This window comes from Salvia splendens, chromosome 11 (assembly GCF_004379255.2).
Source record: "Salvia splendens isolate huo1 chromosome 11, SspV2, whole genome shotgun sequence".
Taxonomy (NCBI): Eukaryota; Viridiplantae; Streptophyta; class Magnoliopsida; order Lamiales; family Lamiaceae; genus Salvia; species Salvia splendens.
This window is the reverse complement of record NC_056042.1, coordinates 5,158,134-5,184,858: the sequence shown is the minus strand read 5'-3', so window position 1 is coordinate 5,184,858 and position 26,725 is coordinate 5,158,134. Positions and strand designations below refer to the sequence as shown.

The 26,725-nt window shown below is 33.8% G+C and overlaps 2 protein-coding genes, 1 long non-coding RNA gene and 1 pseudogene across 3 annotated transcripts; 3 read left to right on the top strand and 1 right to left on the bottom strand.

The window, feature by feature from the left end:
* The first annotated feature begins 848 nt into the window (after positions 1–848).
* On the top strand, positions 849–5,120 carry LOC121754336. Its single transcript, XM_042149712.1, has 5 exons — positions 849–1,030; positions 1,111–1,527; positions 1,605–2,038; positions 2,138–3,346; positions 3,454–5,120. Exons 1-5 carry the CDS (start codon positions 849–851, stop codon positions 5,118–5,120), a joined length of 3,909 nt encoding a protein of 1,302 aa, XP_042005646.1.
* A 3,195-nt stretch (positions 5,121–8,315) lies between these two features.
* On the top strand, positions 8,316–14,323 carry LOC121755190 (annotated as a pseudogene).
* Positions 14,324–17,190: 2,867 nt separating this feature from the next.
* LOC121756314 (40S ribosomal protein S3a-like) lies at positions 17,191–19,193 on the bottom strand. Its single transcript, XM_042151821.1, has 7 exons — positions 19,078–19,193; positions 18,940–18,987; positions 18,726–18,831; positions 18,193–18,330; positions 17,915–18,100; positions 17,574–17,774; positions 17,191–17,435 (listed from the first exon to the last, which is right to left on the bottom strand). The coding sequence occupies exons 1-7, from the start codon at positions 19,086–19,088 to the stop codon at positions 17,343–17,345; spliced, it is 783 nt and encodes a 260-aa protein (XP_042007755.1). The 5' UTR covers positions 19,089–19,193; the 3' UTR covers positions 17,191–17,342.
* Positions 19,194–26,205: 7,012 nt separating this feature from the next.
* Positions 26,206–26,725, top strand: LOC121755175. Its single transcript, XR_006040653.1, has 3 exons — positions 26,206–26,387; positions 26,476–26,525; positions 26,628–26,725. It is a non-coding gene; the product is annotated as an uncharacterized LOC121755175 (long non-coding RNA).

Below are 26,725 nucleotides of genomic sequence, written 5' to 3'. Positions count from 1 at the left end.
TTATTTATGTATTTAAAAAAGGTTATGTCTTTAATTTTTTTTTGTACAAAATATAATTTATAATATTTTTGTATTTTATGTGAATTACATGATTATATTTGAAATTAATTTTTTCAGTTGTTATGTTCCATTCATTATTATTATTTATGTTAATATATATGTTGGGCTATTAGATTTGGCCTCTTATTTATTTGTTGGTTAAAGATGGTAATTTGTAATATTGTTTAAATTAATTTGAACAATTTGGAAATTATTTTTAAATGATATTAGCAATCTATTGTATATCTTTTAATTTGGAAAGTGATATTGTACGTCTATATTGTGTACTAATTTTCTACTAATTTTGGTATATATTTTGTAGTTGATGTGTGTGGATCGTTTGAAAGTCCTATTGTTATAAGTGATGATGTGCTTGATGAACGCAATCAGTGTGTTGTCAATGAGAGCTCTTTTGGTTCATTCAATTTTAATGGAGCTGGAGGTATTTTTTTATCGTACCTTGGTTACTTTTTTTGTTTCTTATTTGCTTGATTGTATATTTAAAATATAATTAGTTTTTTTATTTATGCTTTACTAACATTTTTTTTATAGAATTTTGGGATATTGGTGATCCTTCGTATATGTGTTCACATTGTGGGGCATTATTTTGGTATGAGGAACGTCTTGGCAAACCAAATAAGGCCATTAATCCAAGATATTCGGGTTGTTGTATGAATGGAAATATTGAGATTCCAAAATTGACTTCTCCACCCGCCGTTTTGCAACAACTAATGTTCTCTAATGACGCGAAAAGTAGTCACTATTTGAAAAATATTCGTTCATATAATTCGATGTTTGGTTTTACCTCCATGGGAGGGAAAGTTGATCATAGTGTGAACACCGGTGGTGGTCCGCCTGCATTTCGTTTACACGGGCAAAATTACCACTTAATTGGAAGTTTACTACCATTAGATGGTTGCGAACCAAAGTTTGCCCAGTTATATGTGTATGACACGGACAATGAGATCAATTATAGAATAACGTCCGTGAGGTAAATAGTTTTCATTTTTTAACACGTTTAATTTATATTTTTTTTGTTAAAAATTAAATATAGTAAATTTGGTTTAACAGGCAAAGGGATGCTGTGAATAATCTTCATCTAGAGATTGTTAGTGATTTGCAACATATGTTGGATGAAGAAAATGCGTTAGTAAAGTCTTTTCGTATGGCCAAAGAAATGATTGGACATGAAAATCGACCCAATGTAAGTTTAAGGTTGCTTGGTAAGAGAGGTAGGGATGGAAGAACTTATAACCTACCTTCTGTTTCTGAGGTTGCTGTGCTTGTCGTTGGGGATTTTGATGAAGCATTGGGTGACAGAGATATTATTGTTGTAGAGAAGTCAGGGCAGTTACAACGCATTAGTGAACTGCATCCCTCTTATCTTCCACTTCAGTATCCACTTTTGTTTCCTTATGGGGAGGATGGTTATAGAGAAGATATTGGATTTTCTAGAAATTCTTCTTCTTTCATCGACCCAAAGAAAAAGTATTAGTCCTAAAGAATTTTTTGTGTTTCACTTACATGAAAGAATTTCTGAGTATTCTATTCTTTTATTTTGGAAGGCGATTGTTTCAACAGTTTGTCGTTGATGCCTATACGATGATTGAGACTGGTCGTCTTACTTATGTACGAACCCATCAGAAAAGGTTGCGGGCTGAATTGTATAGTGGTTTAGCGGAAGCTGTTCTTCGTGGTGAGACAGATGGTTCAAGGCATGGGAAACGAATTATCTTGCCTTCAAGTTTTGTTGGTGGAGCTCGATATATGGTTCAGAATTATCAAGATGCTATGGCGATCTGTAGGTGGATTGGTTACCCAAATTTGTTTATTACCTTTACGTGCAATCCTAAGTGGCCAGAGATATGTCGATATCTTGCATCTAAGGGTTTGAAATCAGATGCTCGTCCTGATATTATTTGTAGGATCTTTAAAGTCAAGTTGGATAATTTGATAAGAGATCTTAAGAGTAAAAAAATATTTGGAGCTGTGAAAGCAGGTATGTTTGAGTTTTGTTGGTTCTAAATAAAGACATTGCTTTAAAAATATTTTATAAGTTATTTTTGAAAAAGTAATTTAGTTAAATTAATTTGTGCAGTTGTGTACACCGTTGAGTTTCAGAAACGTGGATTGCCTCATGCCCATATTTTGCTGTTTTTAAGCAATGAGGACAAACAGCCTAAGCCTCAACGCATTGATGAGATAATTTCAGCTGAACTTCCTGACCAAGTAACTGATCCTCACTATCATGAGTATGTGAAAGAATTCATGATGCATGGGCCGTGTGGTGTTGTAAAAAAATCATCTCCTTGCATGGTCAATGGACGTTGTTCCAAATATTTTCCCAAGAAATATCTTGCGGCCACAAACATTGATGATGATGGCTATCCTGCTTATAGGCGTAGAGATAATGGTCGTGTTGTTATGAAGGATGGTGTGCCCTTAGATAATAGATATGTTGTTCCCCACAATCGTTTTCTTCTTATGAAGTATGGCGGTCATGTCAACGTTGAGTGGTGCAATCAGTCGCAATCTATTAAGTATTTGTTTAAGTATATAAATAAGGGCTATGACCGTGTGACAACTTCTTTTTTCCAATCTGGTGCGGATGGTGTTGAGAGATGTATTGATGAAGTAAGTTTGTACTACGACTGTAGGTATATATCGTCTTGTGAAGCTGCTTGGAGAATTTTTGGATTTGAAATTCAATATAAGGATCCTCCTGTTGAAAGATTGAGTTTTCATCTTCCAGATCAACAACATGTCATTTTTGATGAAGCTGATGACTTGGATACTGTTTTGAATCGTAAGACAATTCATGAGAGTAAGTTTTTGGCTTGGATGGAAGCAAATAAGATATATTCTCAAGGTAGGGATCTCACTTATGGTGAATTTCCGACGAAATTTGTATGGAAGAAGAATCACTGGGAACCTAGAAAACAAAGATATTCGATTGGAAGGTTGTTTTATGTTGTTCCTGGTTCTGGTGATATGTATTATCTCAGATGTTTGTTGAATGTTGTTAAAGGAGCTTCTTCCTATGAAGACATCAGATCTGTTAATGGCATTCAGTATGATACATTTAGAGATGCTTGCTTTGCTCTAGGGTTGTTGGATGATGATAAGGAATATGTCGATGGAATTGTAGAGGCTTCTTTTTGGGCTTCAGCTCACTCTTTGAGATTGCTCTTTGTGAGTTTGTTAACATCGGAATCTATTTCACGCCCGGACTTTGTTTGGCAAAGTTGTTGGAAATATTTATCCGAAGATGTTCTTTATAATCGCCGGAAATTAACAAATTATCCTGGTAAGTTATTTTTTAATTATTTTTGTTGCATGCTTATTATTTTATTTGTTATTATTTTCAATGTATATGTAAGTTTAATTATAGCAACGTATTCTTAATTATTATAGGTCTGATCTTGAGTGAGGATGAAATTCAGAATTTTGCATTGGCAGAAATTGAGAAATTGTTGCAGAATGTTGGCAAAACTTTACGTGATTTTCATGGTTTGTCGTATCCTGATAATCAGTATTTTGAATCAAGTGAAAATAGACTGATTACGGATGAGTTGTGTTATGATCGCGAGGGTTTAGCAAGTGAATATTTGGAATTTATTTCCAAATTTACTGATGAACAACTTTCTGTCCATGACACTATAATGTCGTCTGTGTATTCTAATAATGGAGGAATATTTTTTGTTTATGGATATGGAGGTACTGGGAAAACTTTCATTTGGAGATCATTGTCTGCAGGGATTCGTTCGAAGGGCGATATTGTTTTAAATGTGGCGTCCAGTGGCATAGCATCTTTATTATTGCCTGGTGGTAGAACAGCTCATTCTCGGTTTAAAATTCCCATTAATGTGAATGAAGATTCTATGTGCAATATTAAACCAGGCAGTGCACTTGCTGAGTTGATTGTGAGAGCTAAACTTATTATATGGGATGAAGCTCCGATGATTCATAAACATTGCATAGAAGCCGTGGATAGAACTTTAAGAGATATTATGCGTGTATGTGATGAATTACATAGGAACAAACCGTTTGGGGGGAAAACGGTTGTTTTTGGTGGTGACTTTAGACAGATCTTGCCAGTTGTTCCTAAAGGTAGTCGTCAAGATGTTGTGAATGCTACCATTAACTCATCTTATCTTTGGAAGAGTTGCACAGTTTTAAGGCTGACAAAAAACATGAGGCTTTTGAATGTGGCGAGTGTTGATGAGGCCTCTAAATTGAAGGAATTTTCCTCTTGGGTTGCTTCTATTGGCGATGGTGTTGTTGGTGGTCCAAATGATGGTGAAGTGGCTATTCAACTTCCTATTGACATTGTTTTGTCAAATTCTGGTGATCCTCTTAGAACCATTGTTTCAAACGTCTATCCTTCTTACATGAATCCTGAAGAATTGATTAGTTGTTTGCATGGTCGTGCTATACTTGCTCCTACTTTAGAGGTTGTTGATGAGGTTAACCAATTCATGATTTCTTTGGATCAGTCTCAAGGTCGAGTTTACTTTAGTTGTGATAGTATTTCAAACTCTGATTCCACATCAAATGGTCTTGCTGAGATACATTCTGTTGAGTTTTTGAATAGTTTGAAGTGTTCTGGTACACCTAACCACGAATTGTTGCTGAAAGTTGGTACTCCTGTGATGTTGTTGAGGAACATAGATATGTCAAATGGGTTGTGTAATGGCACAAGACTGATAATTACACGATTAGGTGATTATGTGTTAGAAGGACAGGTATTGGGTGGCCATAATATTGGCCATAAAGTTTTGATTCCTCGAATGTCCTTAATACCATCTGATCCGAGATTGCCTTTCAAGTTCCGAAGAAGACAATTTCCTTTGGCAGTGTCGTACGCAATGACCATTAACAAGAGTCAGGGTCAATCACTATCTCATGTTGGATTATTTTTGAGAAAACCTGTTTTCAATCATGGACAACTGTATGTTGCTATATCAAGAGTCACAAGTCGTGAAGGTTTGAAGATTTTAGTGTGTAAAGATGAACGAGGTGAAGGCAATGGTGATTCTACTGTTAACATTGTTTATAAAGAAGTTTTTCAAAACTTATGAACTATTGTATTGTTGATATTTGCGTAATTTCATATTTAAAATTTTTTGTTTAGAGTTCATTTATGCATAATGTATGTATATAAGTATCATTATCTCATCTTTATTCTGTATTGTATTTTATTTAGTTCACTTATATATGCGTTTCAAATTCAAAAAAATTATTTGTTCATTGGAAATAGATACTTATTTATTTGTCTTGATATTTTCCGTCTACAAGCATAATTATGGATTTTTTGTCATCTACATTTTTTAAGTTCATTTATCTTAGAAATTTTTACAAGTTTTATGGCCCGTGCATAGCACGGGTGGTAAAACTAGTTAGTAATAATGAGAAACAAATAATACTAATATTTATTTATTATTCATGATTTGGAAAACAATTTACGCACCCACACCAATATAATATCATAAATCACTAAATAAATACAGTACAATATTCTATCTAAAAGTACAGAAGATGAAATATAAAATTTAAAAAAAAAGGAAGAGAAGATCGTCTTCTCCACCAACACAAAAACCCTCGACAGACTTCCACCCCCCTTCCAATCACACCCATCGCACGTTCTTGAAGCCAAATTCTACAGGTAGCACATGATCAAGAAATTATATCAAGTTTCCTTTTTTATCAACCGGCGATTGAAGGATTTAACCGAAGGACCTTCAACCGCCGACGTCTGCTGCGACAAAAACGATGGCGACCAAACGGTGCAGATCGGAGTTCAAAAGGAGGGAACTTGATACAACACTTCTTGATCAACCAAAAACACCATTGAACCAAGCAAATCAAAAACAAATCTGGAGCCGGATCAAGCTCACGAACGACAGCCAAAGAAAATTCGAAGAATACTTCTTCCAAGGTAAAAATCGAATTGAAAGTACAAAAAATTAGAATTGCTAAATTGTTCAAAGTTTCTGAATTTATCTACTTCGGCATAAACTTCAAAATTTTAGATTGTTATGATCTGCATGTGTAAATTATAGATTGCAATTGGGAAAATATGAATACACATAGCTCAAAAATGAAAACTTGATAGCAGATTCGAATCCAGAAGTGACTGAAAGCAAAGGACCAAATATCAAAATTTTGAAAGACAAGCCTTTAAATTTGAATGTTTATTAGAAATTTAATTTGGGAAAAAGCGGTAACCGTCATGTATTCCACAGGTATATTTAGGGAACAACACATCACGAAAGGATTGCTAAAGATTAAATACAGATTCCAGACAAAATGGATAATGTAAGGTATAGATGGCTTACTTGATTGATTATTTGAGCTTTCATAAAGAACAGAACTCTTTCTTTATAGTAGAAGATCTCTTTAGTTTCTTCATGTACTTAAATTGAAACTATATATCTGCAAAATGAGAAGAAAATTGCTTAGTTGGTTGTAGAATTAAAAGCATAGTGTTCTGAAAGTGCAAGTCAATCAATTTACATATTCTTGTCTGACTATAGTATGAGAGTATGGTTTCATCTAAATAGAATACATCTTGCAGATAATTTTTCTTAAAACATGATGGTATGATGAGATTTTGTTGGTTTATTATGCTTTGTGTTCATTTAGTGGATTAAGAGATGTTCAGATTAGAATGAGTGCTAAAGCTTAAATTCTTGTTGATTTCATGTGCCTCAATACTAATGTGCTTGGACTAAGAAACTAAAAAAAGCAAACACAGAACAAAAACAAAGACTTAAAAAATCATTCATTAAACAGAACAATATAGAGACTTTTAATAATTTATAACTTTGATTAACACTTACAGAAAAACCATTCATTAAAGACCAAAATAAGTTACAGTATTAGTTTTATCTGACCAACATCAAGTTCATTATTATATACGTAAAACCATTATAAGCCATAAATTTAGCTAAGTCATACCCTTACACCAACTACTTCAACTACAACCAACAATATTTGGTTGATATATTTTTAGTTTCATCTAAATATAATACATCTTGTAGTTATGATCCAATGTATATATAAAAGCTATAACTAAACATAAAACAATGTAATTAAGATCTTGAACTAAAGATTGATTATAAGTTTCAACTAAAAATGAAGTAAAGTGTATTTAAAGGGAATTATAAGAACTAAAGAGCTAAATTGTGTTGTTAACTTGGAAATGTATTACCCTTATAAAAAGAAAAGAATAAAATTCAATTTTAGGTTATTTTATCAATATTTAAGTAAATAAGTAGAGCAACTTAAAAATAAAGAGTAAAAAAGCTGAAAACTTCAAAAAAGAGAGATAGTTAGATATTTCAAGGAAGCCTCAGAAATATAAAACAACTTAAAGTAAAGCACTGCAATAAACTACTAATAAACTAAAAGAATAAAGACATAAACCTATGGCTGACCCAGAAATATAAATGTATTTAAAAAGCTCATCCAACAACTTACTTCCAGAATGAAGGTAAAAAGTACCTCCAAAAGTCAATTAACAGTAAACAACACAAAAAATAGTTCGAAAAAACTGAATGATCAATAGTGAGAGTTCAACAAAAGGCTTGAATAATCAAACTAAAGATCAAAATATCCATTAAATCTCAGGGTCTGAAGAAAAAGTTCCATCATTGTTACTCACCAAATCTTCACCATCGAAACTTGCACCCTTCGGTTACTTCTTCCCACAATACTTCACAATGCATTTTTGGCCTAAAAATGACGGATCATTACAGATCCTATAAGAAAAAGGTTCAAAATGTGTAAGAAAATATAAGACATAACTTGGATACAACAATACAAAAAATTAAAACAATAAACTAAATACCTCTTCTCTAAATCTTTAAATTCAACAGTTCCAGAGTTAACAATGACCTTAGAAGCATTATAGTGAGTAGATGTACGAACTTCACCTACAATACAAAAAGGGAATATAAAACACAACATGTCAAAGAATAATTTCGAGATTTAAAGAGAATTACTCCTTAACAGATTGGGCCTACAATACTGAATAATAATAGGAAGCTTTACTTTATTATTCTCCATTTCTTGTAAATATCGATCAATCGTATCCTCCCAAAGAGTACAGAAGATTCTATATCGAAACATGAAACTGACCTTTCATAAAAAAAACAGATTATTAAAGATATAAAGATAAACAATAAAAATTAAAATAAGAGAATTGAATAGAAGGAAAACTAAGCAGAACAGATTCACAAAGAAAAAGTTAACTTAAAGTGCAGAAACTTAAGTGGCTGTACTAATTATAAATGAAAACAAAAACAAAAATAAATAAATTATAAATACAAAAAAGAAAAATATTATACTTCTCATAGCTACTTGAATCTTAATTAACATCAATAATCTTGAATAATTTAGTTTAAGAAAACATAATTAGTCAATATTGATGGTTTGTGGTATGATGTCTAAGCCTATTTGGCCTAACAAAAAGGCCTAATGCTAATCAGTGCTCCTCCTTCTTTAAGAACGATGAAAAACTTCTCAATCAAATTGCTTGGAAATGTTGCTTGTATTCTAACATTTTGAGATGTAAAATAAGAATATTTAAAATTTATGCAGTTTTCAAGTGAAAAAAAACAGAGAGAGAGCTGAAATTAAAGTAGTTATAACAAATACCTTTCGATCATGAAGACCACAATCTAAGGTTATTATCTCCTTTTTACCAGGCATTGCAACATCATACACGCGAATGCAACGAACTTTTATCACGGAAGAAGTCACCAAAGGGTGCAAGTTGTCGATCAAGGTAAGAAAAAAGAGGCATGACTGATTCTCGGTGGTATGCGAAAACAGATTAATATAACAGCTAATAAAATTTTGCAGGTTTGAATCTTATATGATTATAAGAAGATAGATGGAAGAGTTCACTAAAGTCAGATAGAGAGAAGACGTGGGTGAAGAATAGACGGTTTCTGTGATGCATAAAGAAAGTAGAGAAGAGAAGAAGGTTTCTGTCAAGAAGAGAGAAATAAGGTAAGAACTAATTCAAGTACCAGATCTTTCATTTATAGGAGAAGAAACTTGGGCTGAAATGATTAAAAAAATGGGTCTGCTCATGGTATGAAAAAACACAGAATTAAGCGATCTTTAAATGATGAAGGAAGAATACCTTCAGTTGACAGGTCATATGCCACCTTTTTTGATACAGAATCTGAGCCTCTGAATCCACGCAGTGTGGCTCCTGGACATGCCGAGAATACTAAGGAGGTCAAGCCAAATGGGAAAACAACAGATAATTTTTTCACTCTGGATGCTGATGCTAAAAGAAGGTAATGCAGTTTTTTTAGCATATTTTGTTCTCTTCATCCTAAATGTGAATAGACTGCCTCTATATAAGGGAATGGTCACTATGAAATGTAAACGTCTTTCATAGGACTGAACACTTAATGCACCCAGGAAAACACAGATTTTTTTTGCTCTATCTTACTATTCTGTGTTGCTTGATGCAGAGTATTGACTTTGATGAAAGCTGCATCATCTTCAGTAAAACTTGAAGACGTTAAAAGAAGGCATAAACCACCATCGCAAGCCCTTTATTCAAGATTTTCTACAGATAATGTTACAATGGGGAAGGTGGAAGGCTCTGTTCAGGTGCGTGCTAGGTTTTGGCGATGTTATTGCTTTATCATATTAAGAGTTAGTAATTTACATAGTAACTGTAGGCTGTGCATGCTGCACTCAAGAAATTTGAAGAAGGCAATGTCCGAGATGCTAAAGCAGTTTGTGGGGAGGAGCTTCTTCAGCAGGTGTTAAAATGGAAGGTATGTTCCTCGTGTTTGAAATATATTGGAATGCTAAAAAATTTTCTTCCTTGTAGATTTATCAAATCAATGTTTCCTCACTCTATGGTATTCGTTGCTAGTAAAATATGTTAATATATAGCTGTGCTAGCTCTCTTTATTTCTAGTAGCTTTGGGCTTAGAAATTATCTATTATAATGGGTGGAGAAGGATAACTGGTGCATTTTAAATGGATGATGGAAAATGTGCCACATGTTGGTGTTCCTAGAAGAGTGTGGGAATTAATGTTTTAGAAAATGTTTTAGAGAGGAATAGACACTCAACTTGCCTACTGTGAACAGTGTTAAAAAGCACTTTGCTAGAGGGAAACCACTCCGCTCATGTCCTGATATGGACTTGAGATTTGGTGTTTTTAGCCTGTGGAGTTTAGATACTAGTAGTTGCATTGATATCTATTATTACAATTTGAGTGATAATCTGAAAGGAACTGGCCTTAACATTTGAATGTCTTTCGAGTCTGAATTGGCAAGCAGCTGACATTCCTTTTACTTTCTACTCCCTTTAGATATTTCCTTGCCACTGGGACTTGGTGTAAATTTGTAAGTTATGCCCTGAACAGGAGCGAACTCTGCTAAAGCCAACCATATTCTTAGGCCTAAACTAGTTCCATCCTTTGGAATTACTTTTAGTTCTTCTATAAGAAGTTTTTGGGTCAAGGAACTGATTCTGTTACTGTTCTTTTATGTGCAAATTATTAATTATCTCACGGACAATATTGAACAAGTGCGTGCATCACCTTGAAATCGTTTGCAAGAAGGTGGTAGCTACATGTATGATATTAAAGTTGTCTAGGTGGAGAGGCAAGGATTCATCCTCAATTAACTGCTAAAAGTATCAGTTGTCTGTTCTACAATTTCTTACTGTAGTTTTAGATGGCTGGCGTAACTACATCTGAGATTGCCTTAATTATGATGACATGTCTACTCTACTGTTTTCCTTGCCTTGAGATGCATGTACGTCCCTACATTTAGTAAGTCACAACTAACAACTAACACGTCTATTGGGTTACTTGGGTATCATGTTTTCCTTATTCTTGTTATATGATTGGAGTGTTTGAGAGCAGCGACTGGAATAATATTATTGTTTGGTTTTCTAATACTCCACGCCTTTCTGAGATGTATTAGTTTAAATTGTTTTGAAGCCCGTGTTCATATAATAATCTATGCTTGCTTTTGCAGGAAAAGCTGAAAATTTATCTTGCTCCATTCCTACATGGCATGCGCTATACATCCTTTGGTCGCCATTTCACCAAAATGGATAAACTGAAGGAGGTAATGTTTTGTTGACCCTTTTCAATGAGATATTAACTCTGCAGTTGAAAGAGTGCTTGTTGGCCTGAGGAAAATATTTTGTTAGATTTTGGGAAATGGTGGTTATAAATAACGTTTGAAAACTAAAACTGTCAGGATGGTAATGGCCTAACTTGATATGTTCTTAGTCTGGTAGGTGTAGTTTCTCTTTTGCTCACCTATGCAAATTTGTATCGTTCACTGGAATGATTATCCCCACAAACTTGCTAAGGACTAAACCTGTTGGCATAGGTTAGAAACTTAAATTAAAATACTGCTGCCATCCTTCATGGCATGTAGTTAGTGATAAAAATGAAACCATATCTGCATTTTTAGAAGCCTTTTTGAATACATATGAATTGTCCTCATAATATAATGTAAAACTTGGTGTGCTGCATGCTTGATTCATTCCTGATTTTTTAGGTATTTCATTTCTGGTTGTCTTATGATGTTTTAAATTTAACTTGTGTGTTGCCTAACTGGATTCTTCTTCGTCTGTGTTGGTGGTGGTCTCACTGTACAGATAGCTGATATACTCCATTGGTATGTTCAAGATGGTGATATGGTAATAAAAAATATTTTCCTTCCCTAGCTGTCTACAATTTAATTCATTTTATTTTGTTAAATCTCTAATTATTACACTGAACATACATAGTAGCTGAATTACAATTTTAGTTACTGTTCATTATTCCAAGAATTTAGATACATAATACTTTGAAGATACTGTGAAGTTAGACATGCCCTGTCTTCGGTAGTGAAGATGATTTAGCTTGCACAGGGGCTACCTGCTGAGGTGGGTCACGTATGGGCCGCGGGGTTTAGCTTGGAACTGAGCTCATTGACTTTTTGTTTAAACTAAATTGGTTATGTGTCAGAGCTGCCAAAGATTTGTGCAATTTGGATTTGGATTCCTTAAAAGTGGCATTGTGAATTAATCTCATGATAAGCTCTAGGTTCTGCTGAATATTCGTTTAGTTTATTTGGTGAATCACCTGTGTTTCAGTATCCTATTGATTATTTCTGTATGCTGTTGTCTTGTGTGTGTTATATTATTCTAGATTAATGGAAGTATGGTTTGTTTAGTTCTATTCTTCTAATTTATTGTCCTCTCACTCTTTAACTTCAGAATCTACTCTCTTTTCAGCTAGTTGATTTTTGCTGTGGTTCAAATGACTTCAGCTTCCTTATGAAAGAGAAGCTTGATGAGATGGGGAGGGTATGCTCATTCAAAAACTATGACATCCTACAAGCTAAGGTTAACATTTAGAACCATTTCTTTTTTCTTGGTTGTTTCTGAGGGGACTATATCTGAATAAATGAATCGCAATAATCTTGAATGCCTTCAATGCAGAATCATCTTGCCTCTTGGGTGTTTTACCATGCCTTTTTTTTATAGAATGGGAAATGGTAAAACATTCATCCAACTAATTCTAATAAGTTGGGCATGGCTTCAAATATGAGTATATCTACATTCCCTATAGACCAAGGACCTTTTCCAACTGGAAGTCAGGCTGATCAAGTGCTGTTTCTTATTCATTGTTTTTAATGGCTCAGTCGTCAGTAATACACTAATTTTAACTTGTGACTTGTGAGGTCATGAATTGCTTATATTACCCCGTTTCTCAATTAGTCTGTTAGACTGGTAATAAGTGACTTGTGGTGAAGGTGATATTATATGATATTTAAATAGTAATGTATCCTTTTGATAGAAACCACTAACATACTGATGTATGATGCTTTATTCACCAATGTTAACTTTGACTTAGTGGTCACTCGAACATGCATATATCCCTACAGTGATATTCACTACGTGATATCACAGTTGCTAACACAAGTTAAACTGTTTGATAATCTATTTTTAGAATCATTAGATCTTTAAGGATTTCGGCCAGCTCTGCTTGCATAAAATTTTGCATTTGGGTTTGTCTGTAGAATGATTTTAATTTTGAGCGAAGAGATTGGATGGGTGTTAAAAAGGAAGAGCTGCCAGATGGGTCGAAGTTGGTGAGACTATTGTTTTTTCTGTGCTTGAATGCCTGCAATCCATTTATTTGCAACTGATATGGTATGTTTGGGTAGATCATGGGGCTGAACCCCCACCATTTGGAGTGAATGCTGTACTTGCTAACAAATTTATTAGTAAGGCTCTTGAATTCAACCCAAAACTATTAATTCTGATCGTTCCTCGAGAGACACAACGGTAATTTCTCCCTCTTTAAACATTCTACTTCAATCGAAAATCAAAATCCTAAGGCTGGTTTTAGAAGGCTAGTTTTTCATTTGCTTTTCATTATCAGGTTAGATGAAAAAGTACCTCCATATGATCTGATTTGGGAGGATGATCAGATACTTGCTGGAAAAGTAAGTTATCAGTTTTTTCTAGTAAACACTGTATTTTCTTATGGTCGTGTCTGCCCATATATTTCATGAGTGAACTGTGTTTGTTTCAGTCATTTTATCTACCCGGGTCTGTTGATGTAAATAACAAACAAATTGATGATTGGAACATTAGCGCACCAGTGCTTTATCTCTGAAAGTCACAGCCACCATTCTGGTGCTTTGAAGAACTGTAGATTGGATACGAATCACAATGAGCTGCACACCACTAACTCAGGACAGGTATTTCATGGTAAATCTTCTTCTGCAAGAGGCGAAGATAAACCTGCAGATACTCCTAAAACCCTAGGGCAGAATGCCGAGGAGATTGCTTTATGCCACGGGGAAGTCTTGGACAATGAAACTGTAAGCCACTCGGAAGGTTTGCCTGGTGATATCAACAGCACACTTAAAGACCTGGAACAGAAGGAGGAGAATATCAACCACAGGGATGAATTGCCACACGATATCAACAGCTCATTTAGAAACCTGGAGCAGAAGGAGAAGGCAACTATAAGCCGCATTGATGGTTTATCACGCAATATTAACAGCTCATCTACAAACCTGGATAAGGAGAGGAAGACTATCAGCCACAAGGGTGATTTGCCACACAGCAAGGGAGTGGGTAAAAGTCATGCTGCAGATAGTGTTGGGGGGAGAGAAGACAAGAAAAGATCACCAAGTAACTTGTTTCCGAAGGACAGATCCTCTGGCAAGCTTAAAGTGCCTCGCCATCTGTGACCAGATGTGAGTACTCGTTTGCAACCTTATCCAACTGAGTCGTGAAACTACATCAAAGGTTCGTTCTGAAAGAGGCGAGCGTCATCAAGTTGCACCGGTTCCTTTTGAACGGGGTGACCGTTGGCAGAGTAGACAAGTAGCTGGAAGGGATGAGCATCGTCAGCAGCAGTTGAGTCGGGGAAAGTTCCCAACACACCAGCCTTACTCTCAAGCAAAAGATAGTGTGGAAGTGAGTGATTTGTTGAAGAAGTACGGTGCTGAGGAACATCAGCATGGTATGCGTGTTGAACAGGCTTACGACGGACATCGCCTTCCTCAAGGACAGGCATACAACGCACATCACCCTCCCCAACATGATATGAGTGGCGGACAGGTATACGCTACACATCACCTTCCTCAACATGGTATGAGTGGCGGACAGATGCATGATTTGCATCAACCTCTTCAACGTGGATATGATTGGAGAAGCAGCCAGGGTTATGCTTCTCCAGCTGCATCTGTTCGATCCATGGGCTCTCCTGCTCCTCCTTACACATCTTACTCTGGGGATGTTCGATCCATAGGCTCTCCGGCTCACCCTTGTACATCTTACCCGGGAGAAATGAATGTCCGGAGAGCAGAGGTTCATGAGTGGAGTCGAGAAGGTGCAGTTCCTCCGTACCAGGGGTACTCATGGACTAGCAGGTGCCTCATCATGAAGTTATGGGGAGATAAGAACACCTGCATCGCAGCGATATGCAGCTCGGTTACATGAGCCCCATCATGCAAGGATGGACCCGACACCTCCTCCGAGTCAATGCCCTTTAGGTTTTGCTCAAGGTCCCTACTATCCTCACAACACTAACTCGGGCTGGCTTCGTGACTAACTCATTAGTGGATAACCTTTTAAATACTATCTTAGCTCCTTTTATATTCTAGCCATATATCAAACTTCTTTTCATACGTTTTCTAATTAATTAATGTTGTCGATAAAACGTGCATTGTGGTGCTTGCAGTTTGACTGCTCAACTTTTTGGGGGTGGAGTGAGATAATGATTTCAACTTTCCACTCTGTTTTTCCATGCTTTCTCAATTTTCTAATCCCTCTGTCCCTCACTAATTCAGGAAATTCTTTTCAAACATGAGATTTAACGAAATGAGATTTTGTTAGTTGAGTGGAGGACAATAAAGTAACAGAAGGAATAAAGTAGAGAGGAAAAAGTAAGAGAAAATGTCAAAAAATGAAATGACTAAATTATTTTAACATATCGAAGGGAAAATATATGAATGACAAGGGATTAGCAAGGGATAAAGAGGAACAGTACATTTTTCTTGGCAAAATCACAAAAATCCATTTGCGGTTCTAATTTATAGTATTATACTGTATATCGAAAGTGCGTTTGGTAAGATTGTATTAAGGGGCTAAAATTAATTTAGCCTTAGTCTAATTTCAGTGGGCAGGATTAGACAAAAGTAGGACATGTAATTCCTCCATTCTCACTCTTTTCTTCCTCATCTCCCTCTCACGCTTCACTTAACATGTAACAATATTTTCAGCTCATTAATTGAATTTGTTGAGCCCATTGTGCCAAACACTAAATAAAATTAATTAAGCTTGGCAAATTAGGGGCCATTTACCCCAAATCATTAATCAAATATTTCTTCATTGTCTTCTCTTTGTGCACATGAGAAGTTGTGGGCTTCGAGCCTGTGACCGAAGGGCGAGAACGTGGGCCGTACCAGAAGAACTTCAACATGGCAAAAAATGTCGAGCATAAATATCCACTGAAGATGGGTTAATAGTCCAGGACATTGATGTCATTGACGAAAACGGCGAAGATCTTTGAAATTCTTGTTAGCAACAACTTCGATAAAGTCGTGATGCCTCTCGTGCATATTTATCGATCGTTGGGCAATCTGCACAACTAGACTTCTCAAATATTTATTGAGTACTAATGCTTCGATGATCCACAGATAAAATCGTTTGAGACACTCATACCTCATTGACTCAACGATAATGTGCTTGTGCGCATGACCTGTGATTGGCCTGTAGGTGGCATGCTCTCGTGCACCTCTAACCGCAATACACGGCCCGACTCCTCCCTCAACGCTATGCAATGCCCTCCAATGCAGATGTCCTAATAAATCATTTTTTTGGAAGATAGAGTGATACATTTGTAGAAAGTATTATAAGGGACTGTTTTGGTTTGAAAAATTATAGCTCATGATTAAACATATACTCCCTTTGTCACATTAAAGATGACTCACTTTCTTTTTTGGATTGTCTCAACTAAGATGATAAAATTGGAAACACCTTTTATCTCTAATTTATTCCCTCTGTCTTACTTTACTTTCTCCACTAACACAAAATAAAGCTGCATAAAATCTCATGCCGCCTAAGAAATGAGCCATCTTCCTTGGAACGGAGAGAGTATTATGCTTGGTTGATGATATTGAATAACATAATTTAATCATAAATGGATAATTAGTCATAACAACTTCCTCCAATTAAAATAATCTCACAACTTAATCCTACATGGATTATTGCATGATAATTAATCATGCTTATTGTATGATAATTAATCATGCTAACCAAATGATATCTAATAGTACAACTTTGTTGCAAATGTTCTTACACTTTTTCAGTATTATATTGCTGGTGGGCCAATTCGTCTAAAGAACAAATTTAGATTTCGATTCAGCTACCAATGAACAGATTAAGCAGCAGTCCCTCCACTCCGAGTTAATAGAATTTTATTTCTATTTTGAAAATAGCAACACATTAGAATAATTTAGGTTTTTATTCTCAAACTTAACATAACATTTATCATTTTATTCTCACAATTAACAAATTAAAAATTCATTTGTTAATCTGTACCAAAAAATAAAATGCCTCCACCAAAAAAAAAATGAATGAGTAATTAAGAAGATGAGAATCAAGTGAAATTGAGAGCTCAGAAATTCAGAATCCATAAAAACTACAACACAGATTTTCAATAGGAAAAAAAAAAACAAAATATCTTAAAGAACTTGTATCGAATTCATGATAAAACCAAACAAAACAATGACATCTCTAGGCACCAACAAGCTCAGCTGGTTCAGCAACTGGCTCCTCTGCAGGCCTATCCAACTTTGATCCAATATCTTCTGTGTAATCACCGTGAACCTATACGACAAAACATTCATGAATAATTCAGGTGACATTGGCTTTTATTGAACCAACAAAGACATTTCAACCAACCATGTACTTAGTTCGGGGATTATCAAAACTAAGAAAAATCATGATAGGAAAAACATAGCTTACCTCCATCAACTTGCCAAGGTCAAACTTGGGTGCTTTCAAGATTTTCACTTTTCTGATGTACACATTCTGCAGGGGATAGATGCTTGAAGTAGCCTTTTCAATCTCTTTTCCAATTGACTCGGGAATGAACTTTAGAACCAATTCCTTCAGACTGCAGGACTGTGCTTGGTTAGCCATGATCTCTCGCATCTTCCTCCGAATCTGAAAAGGTACAAGCGAAATTTATACAAACACAGTTGCTAGATAACCTAATGGTGGCTCATCATATGAATTATTGATAACATAAAGCACAACACAAATGAAATGTCAACTGTATAAGCAAATTTTATAAGGTAATTTACCTGGCGGACTTGGCTAGCCTTTGCGTAGCAGGTAACCTTCTGCTGGTTTACACGTTTCTTAGTGAAGGCAATGCAGAACATCCTCAAAGTGTATGCATCAGTAGTCTTCACATCAATATGGGCCTCAATTAGTGATTGCCTCTTCCTGACAAGTGATCTCAACTTGTCTGTGGTAAAGTCCATACCCTACAAATTAGACAGGTGAATACCACAGGTTTAAGATGACCAACGTAATCATATGAAAAACCCAATTAAGAATATGTTATAATTATGCATACCCAGAAGTTAGTGAGAACATTCTTTCCCTGAACGTCTTCAACCCTCAAGCGGATCTTCCTGTAGGCGTGATCCTCATCACCTTGAAGATCAGCCAAGGATGCCTCAATCACACGGTGCTTGAGACCTTCAGATGCGATCTGATGCGATGCAATAATGCCATTAACAAACAAACAACAATACAGGGGAAAGACCCTAACCCTGTGAGGGTATCCCACAGTATCTAAATTTGGATTTTAGGCGCAAATAACATCTTTACAAGAAAAAACTACTTCTACCAAAGAAGGATCCATAACTTCTATTCAACCGGTTCATTTTCACCAGAAACTGATCAAAGCTTTTCTATGTATAGTAATGACAAAAAAGTGTCTAATCACTAGTTCTCTCATATGTAATGCACTGATAAAGATCAGGAGTAAATTATAGAATGCTGAATACACATACATTTTCATGACTACAAGGTTAAAAATTAAAATGAAAAAATAGGGTAACAATTGTAATCATCATAAATGCAGAAAAACCATAAAATTTGTACCCTGGTACCCTGGGTACGGGTAATTAGGGTTTTCCCAACGTTCTTGTTGCTGAAAACTGAAGGAGCCTTGATATCATACCATTCCTTCTTTGCGAATGGATCAACACTAAAACAACAGGAATTAGTTTTTTAGTACGGGAAATCAGGGTATTGAAAACTTCAATGATAAACAATTAATTAACACAATCGAAATTATAAAAAAGTAGCAACTCACGCCTTCTTCTTGCCTCCCTTCTTTCCCTTTGAAATCCTCTTGTTCTTTCTGCATCATATCAAACAAAAATTCAGCAATCGAAGATTATAAGGTAAAGAGTGAGCGGTGCGGTTGTAGGATTAGAGATGAGAGAAATACCCGACGGCCATGGTGGAATCGCAGCCTAGCTTTAGCTCTAGCTTTAGCTTGAGATAGGAAGCTGATGAAGATCTGCGTTCAGCGTATAAACCCTAATTTCAGTTGCGGCTATATATGTTTGGGTTTTTGGTTTATTGATACGAAGCTATTGGGCTTTTTTGGTGCTAATGGGCTAAAAACATTTTAAATCACCTTTTACTCATTTCAAAAAAATATAGTTTGGGCTAAACATGATATTTTTCATGAAATTTTAAAACGGATTTAAATAAAATAAACTTTTAAAAGTGTCAATTTCTTTATTCACGACTTATATAGAAATTTTTTTTATCATGCATGGCTGGTCTTGTCTACGTGGCATAGTCTGAATTACACATAAAAGAACTTCGTTTCAATACCCTAATTCTTGAATTCGATGTGTCAGAAAGGATAAAATATATTATATTGATAAGTCAGGTTTGAAGAATGACCTGCCGTGGGATATTGGCACAAATCTTACAATTTGTAATATTAAAGTATTACCCCCGTCTCATGCTACTTGCCCATTCTATTTTCGTATTATCCCAAACTATTTACACTATTTCTATTTTAGATAAAAATTATGGTATTTAATTAAGATATTAGAGTTAGTTTGTATTTCCTTTATCAAGTGTTGTCTTATTGCACTTAAATTTTTAATTTAATTATACTAATTATTCATGTTCAAATTTACCATGTCAAAGTGAAAATGCGAGTAGCATGGGACGGAGGAGTACCACTTTTACAGTTCATGTCATATACTCCACCATAATTGAGAAATGATGTGTTACATATCTTATTTGAGCATCACCCCATTCGATGGCACACTTAGCATTGATTATTTTGTTCAGTATAATTAGTTTGAATTTAATACAATAAAAATGATATTGACATTTTTTCATTTAACAAATTCATAAAAATCCAAGCCTGATTTATCGATATCCATTTTAACGATTCCATAAAAAAATACCGAATCGACAACGATTTCATTTGTTTAGGAGCTAATTTTTAAAAAGTGAATATTTTGGACCAACTTCGTGTTTTGACTATATGTTTAGGACCAATTTTGACATTTTACTCATTAATGTATCACCAGAAGTTTCTGAACAAAAACTTAAATACATTTGAGGAATTTTTATACTTCCTCCGTCCAAAAGTAAGAGTTACATTTTGTCATTTCAATCAGTCCCGCAATAAGAGTCATATTTCACTTTTAACATAAATGGTGAGTAGGTCTTACATTCCACTAACTCACTTTACTCACATTCTATTACAAAACAAATATATAAAAGTGAGCCTCATATTTCATTAATTTTTAACTCACTATTTTTTATATTTCTCTAAATCCGTGCCCACACTATTCTTTACATTTCTTTAATTTAGTGCAACAATCAGTAAACAATTAATCTGGGAAAATTGTTGTTGTACATAATAAGTAACCCAATTATAAAATTCCCTCAAGGTCAGTAATATTTATAACATGTAATCCGTGTATTAAATTATAAATATATATAATTGTAAAAAAACATCATTTATATCATTATAAGGTATGTATTTGCCCCATTTAATTTTAAGAAATAACAAATATATCTTCCCCAGATTTGGGGATTGGCTTCAATTCAAAATTTTAAGTATGACAGTGAAACCAAATCAAATGCCAATTAATTGATAAGACCAAATGTGTACAAAAATGAACTATAATATAAATCCTTAAGACCATCTCCAACCATACTCCAAAAATGAGTTTTGGAGTATAAATCTTTTCTAACCATATACCAAACTCAAACCCATTTTTGTATTTTTTGTGAAACAACACCAAATATGGTGTTACTGCAAAAATTTTATAAGACAAAAACTCAAAAATGATGTAAATTTGAATTTGATGTAAATGGTTTGGAGTAAAACTACTTTTTGGTGTGACGTATACTCGAAAATGAGTTTGAGTTTGGTGTAAATGGTTGGAGATGGTCTAGACCATAATATACACAGAAAATTTAAGAAGGGAAAAGAAGTGCAATGAAGAAAATTTTCTTGTTATTTCTTTTAGCGGAGATCTGCCTTTTTCCCGATGGATGGATGTTTTCTCACATCAAAGCGTCATGTCCATATCCTTAGCAATTTGCCTCCAAATTCTCCATCGTTTAAAAGTTCATTGTGCATTTGGAGATGATGATCTCGGAGATCACTTCCAAACCAGATTATCAATGGAGTTTTTGTCAAGATGTTACGCAAACCACGATGTGTTCCTTGTCGTTTTTGGTGGGTGATGGAGTACGTACTAACAAAGCCCAACAGCAGTAAAGCCCATCAGCCTAAAGCCCAAGAAGAGTATCAGTTCGGCATGACTAAAGAGTATCAGAGTTCAGTTCGGCACGACCAAAGAGTTCGGCCCCAGCCTACAGCTCGGTAAAAGCCAACCAATCAAACTCTGCTCTCAGGTCGGTATCAAGCTCTACTCTCAGATCGGCAAAAGCTTGCTCGGCAATAATTCAGCAGTTCGGTCTCAGTATTCGACCGAACTAGGAGATAGTGGACTCATGCAGGATTTCCCACCTCCACTACACCACGATCTATTTAGTGGTGTCAAGCAGTCATTAACTCATGCAGGGATAGTGGACCCATGCAAGATCGCACGATCTCCACGACATCCACTACCTAGTAAATGGTGCTGCATGCCACGATCTTGGTTCAGTGTATAAATAGAACCTAGATCAGATAGATAGGGTTAGACTCTCTCGCTTTCTAGAGATCAAATACAAATAGCAAGTCTGTATTGTAAGCTGTAAGAAAACAGATCAAGCATACAACTCTGCCCTCATTTCTTCCCGTGGACGTAGATTTACCTCAGTAAATCGAACCACGTAAAATCTCTGTGTCGTGATCTGCATCTTCCTGCATTCATCACCATCAAAAATTCGCGGATTCATCAGTGGGGTAGAAAGAATCAAGATTTTGAAGTTTATCGCGAAAAATTCTTCAAGGCCATACCAAATGAGTCGTGGTGGATAACGAAGAGTGGTGGTATTTACTTTAGTAATCACTCCGAATATAATGATCAAGCACAGAAGAAATATGATTGGAAAAATTAATTAATAGTAGGGAATAAGAGTTTTGTGGTAGTTTTGCAATGTACATATTCGAGACTATTGCGTATGAAATAATCACAATTTGAGCTATGCTTCTCTCTTTCAATCAATTTGTAATTCAACACTGTTCTTATCTTGTTTTGTTTTGGTTACCCACTTAATAATCAGTTATTCAATTTTGGTAGACTAAATCATTTCAAAATGGGATTATTTATTCATTTAGACGAAATTGATCGGTTAATCAAACCACAATCACTCCTAATATAACTCCTTTAATTTGTAGATCATGTGGATTAGTAATATATTCCTTCTCCATTATTAGTGGGTGGTGAGTAGTGTGGAATAATTCGAAAACCGAGTCCCTTTCATATTTAGTTTCGTTTGCTATTTGTTTTATTTTATTTTCTTCTTAGTTAATAATCCATAATATCCTAATTTAAGGCTAGGTGAAGTCAGGTGACTACACCAAACCCTGATCTTTAGAATTTGATTTCATTATTGTTAGTAAAATAATTTTGATTCTTAGCAAGATTACATAAACGGCGTCCATCAGAGATGTATGTAATTTATGTTAATCGGTTATTAGTTATCTAAATCATAAAATTTAACCAAATTTTGATATATTTTTATCAAAGTTTAAAATTAGAATAATAAATCATCGTTACAATTTTTACTAATTGTCTCATCTATATATAAAATATCGCCTTGTAATGACAATTAAATCAATTTTTTTCATTAAAAAAAGAAAAAATATATATAAATACTTATTTCAGAAAACACATCATTTTAAATATTATTTCAGAAAAAAGATACTATAAAATATCGCCTTGTAATGATAATTGAAAAAAAAACTTCATAATTTAATATTTCAATTTTAAACTTAATAAGATGAATCTTGACCAAATTTAATAATTTAATTCTATTAAACCTATATTAATTTATCACCTCAAAATCCATAGTACAAAATTATCTAGAACAATAAGCATTGCGTAAATACTTTGAATATATATCGTCTTATATTGACTTTATCGATTCTCAAATATGTGTTCTATTTCAGATTTTAGATAAACTTTTTTTTAGTTTTGCATTCTATCCTTATCCTTAATGTACAAATTATTACTCTTTTAATTTTGCATGCTAGAGATAAAAATATTTTGAACTAATCTCTACGTTGTGTTCGTCATGCTTTCGTTACATTGATGGCATGCAATGGGCAAATCAATATTTATTACCAATGACTTTCAAGTCCTTATTCATAACAGTAAATTAGATTTTATTTTTGTTTTAGCTTTTAATTGCTTCTATGTAATTATCTATGTTGACAGTTTGATTTCATTGTCAACTCTAAATGCAACCACTTATTCTTGATGGACAATCCATGTTATATGTCCCAATATTAATTTGTTTAATGTTAGTGTATTAGTGTTAATTAACCCGATTCTAAGTGGTTGAATGATTTAAGGATAAAGAGAAAAGATAAATGTACATAAATTATACACGTACACAATATCTTCAAAATTTTAAATTTAAGTAAATTTGATTAAAATTAGTTTTGTTATTTATTATATTATAGCAATAAGAAAGAAGTGATATAGAAATTTTATGTCGAATCATAGCTTTATTTCGAGCTTGATTCAAATTAATTATACAATTTTTAGTAAGAAAATATTTTTTTGCTTAGATATACAAATATTAAGTTAAAATTTTAATTTTTTTCAAAGTGTTGCAAAATGATAGTATGAAATTTACTTTAAATCAATTAATGTTTATAAAACGATTTTCATTATAAAATATTAAAAAAAAGTTTAATTGTGTAAGTACATAATTGTACGTTTATCACTGCTTGATAAGAGAAATAGAGTTTCATTACACTCGTGATTAATTTTAGGCAAACACCCAGTATTTATTTTTTTTTTTATTTTTGTCAAAATTAAATCGAATCAAAACCGAATTTTCATAAAATTAAACCCAACCAAACCAAACTAAAATCCGAATAAATTAAATCCCAAAACCAAAAATTGAACAACAAATAAAAACCGAACAAAAATAAAAATACCAATTGTATCAATATGTCAATATCCAAAAAATTAAATAGCTGAAATTTCGTTAATCAAATACTACGTGAGCCAAATTGAAACCGAAAAATATATAAACATAAATATATTATAATATTAAAAACAAGTTCGTTTTTTAGATACACGAATCCAAACCGAAAAATTGAAATTTCTTAAAAAAATAAAATTGAACCAAAATCCAAAAAAATTAAATTTAAAATTCGGTTGAATTCAATTTAGATATTCAATTTTTGGATTTTTTTCGCTCACCCTATAGTTAAACACCAACTTTTTCTTTTTATTGTTATTATATATTCTTGTTTATCAAGTTTGGAATAGTATTGTTAGTGCTTTATCTCTTATATTAACATGTAGTAATAATCAAGGAGTACTTATAAGTTATAACGCATAATCATCATAACAAATCTGAAAATTAATGTTAAACAAGACCTATCAAAATTTATCTTTAACCACATCTGTAGTTTCAACTTTCAAGAAGTACATATGTATATCCATATTCATGTATGAATAGAAAAGAATTGTATGGGAATTATGTATGAAGTCAATATTGAATTATAAGCAAAATGACTAAGAAAATAGGAAACTATATATACGTATGCGGTGCGTGGCTAATGATGTGGCCTACTTCTTTAATTATGGTCGAAATTTAATAGATTTTCATTATAGCGTGGAACATGCAACCACTATTAATTCATCTGTGCATAATGTATACATTGAATGGATTATTATATCAGTTTTTTTATAATAATAAATTAAAATCTATCACACCTACAAAAATCAAATTGCACGGCAACATTTGTGAAAATTTTAAACGAATTGGTTTTATCTAAAACCAAGGAATGAAAAGACAGCAGTTGTTCTTCCTTATCCGATCATCTAAGTGAGTAATTAACTACAACCATCTAATTTGGTGTTATATTGACATTACATCAATCACAGAGTTTTATCGATCTCATGTACTAAAGGTGTACTAAAACAATTAATTAATTTGTCTAGAAGTTTCTATTGGCTAAATGTTTATTATAAAAGTTGTAAGTTTCAATTCAGTATTGAATTGTCGTGAATTTCGATTTGTTGTTTTGTACTTAATTTACTCTGGAAATACATAGACACGATTCACTGAAATTTAATTAAAAATGGTAGAAACTAGAAGAATAAATATTAATGATATTTTAGTTTTTGAGGTCATACATCAAAATTATTAGTGATATTGATTTGGAACAATTAACTTATGAATAATTGTAGTAGTAAATTATAAAGACCGATTTTATAAGTAAATCATTACTGAATGAAAATAATAAAACAATAACAAATATTGTGTTTTGAAACAATCTTGCCATGACTTGGTCACTTGATATGAACTCGACAAACTTACTGCTTACATATTAAAGAAGTGTAAAAACTAAAAAGTACTAAAACACAATCATATATTAAAATATTTAAAAGACTCACAAATAAACAACAAAGCATCAACGTGGATGCTTTCCCGTATTCACATCAAGTATAGAAGAATAGAACTAAATAGGGCACTCACAATATAAATTTCCGTTTTTTAAATCATTATTTATAAGCTAATTGTATTAGAGTCCAATACAAAAATATGATATAGTATAAAATAATCTTGATTTACAATAGAGTATTGATCTTTTCATATCAGAAAAAAATAATCTCAGATGTTATTAGTTCAGTTCAATTCAATCTCAATTAATTTCAGACAAATGAATCTCAATCCATCGTATTATCTTATTGATGACGTAAGGGTTTGTTCATTTATACGAGAGAGGATGACGTCAGCAGGGCGTCAGCGTGACGTAAAATGTGGCAAAGCTCCCTCCCTCTGAAGGAAGAAGAATCCACAGCTGCCTCTCTGGCCCCACTCCTTGTCCCAAAATCAACTAACCGAATTAAACTCCTCCAACTACATAAACCCGATGCATTGAAGCCAAATTTTATACTCAATTCAAATTCACATCCCACTTCACAAAAGTATAAAATCCCCCTCCAAAAATTATCAAGAAATCATATACAAAAACATGTCCAACGTTGTCACCGATCCTCGCCCCGTTGTCAGAAAGTTCCTGGCTCGGCCTCAGCACGAAGGCGTCGGCGCCACCGTCAGAAGAAGCATCGGAAGGTCAGACAACCTCAACTACTTCTTCTTCATCAAATTTATCATTTTTTGGCAAATCCTAAACTTCGGGTTTTTTTTTCCTAATTTGAAGGTTTGAGCTGAAATACTTCGATCCTTTTCTTGTTCTTGACGAGTTCTCAGGTGTGGTTATTGTCTCTGTTTTCTTTATTTTTTCTGATTTTTAGTTCTTGAATGAGTTTGACTTGATTTCGTGTTGTAATTTTTGGTGAAATGGGATTGCAGTTTCTGCTCCAGCTGGATTTCCTGATCACCCACATAGAGGTTTGTTCATCATTTTTTTTTCCATTCTCATTGATTATAATTTTTTTTTATTATGGTGA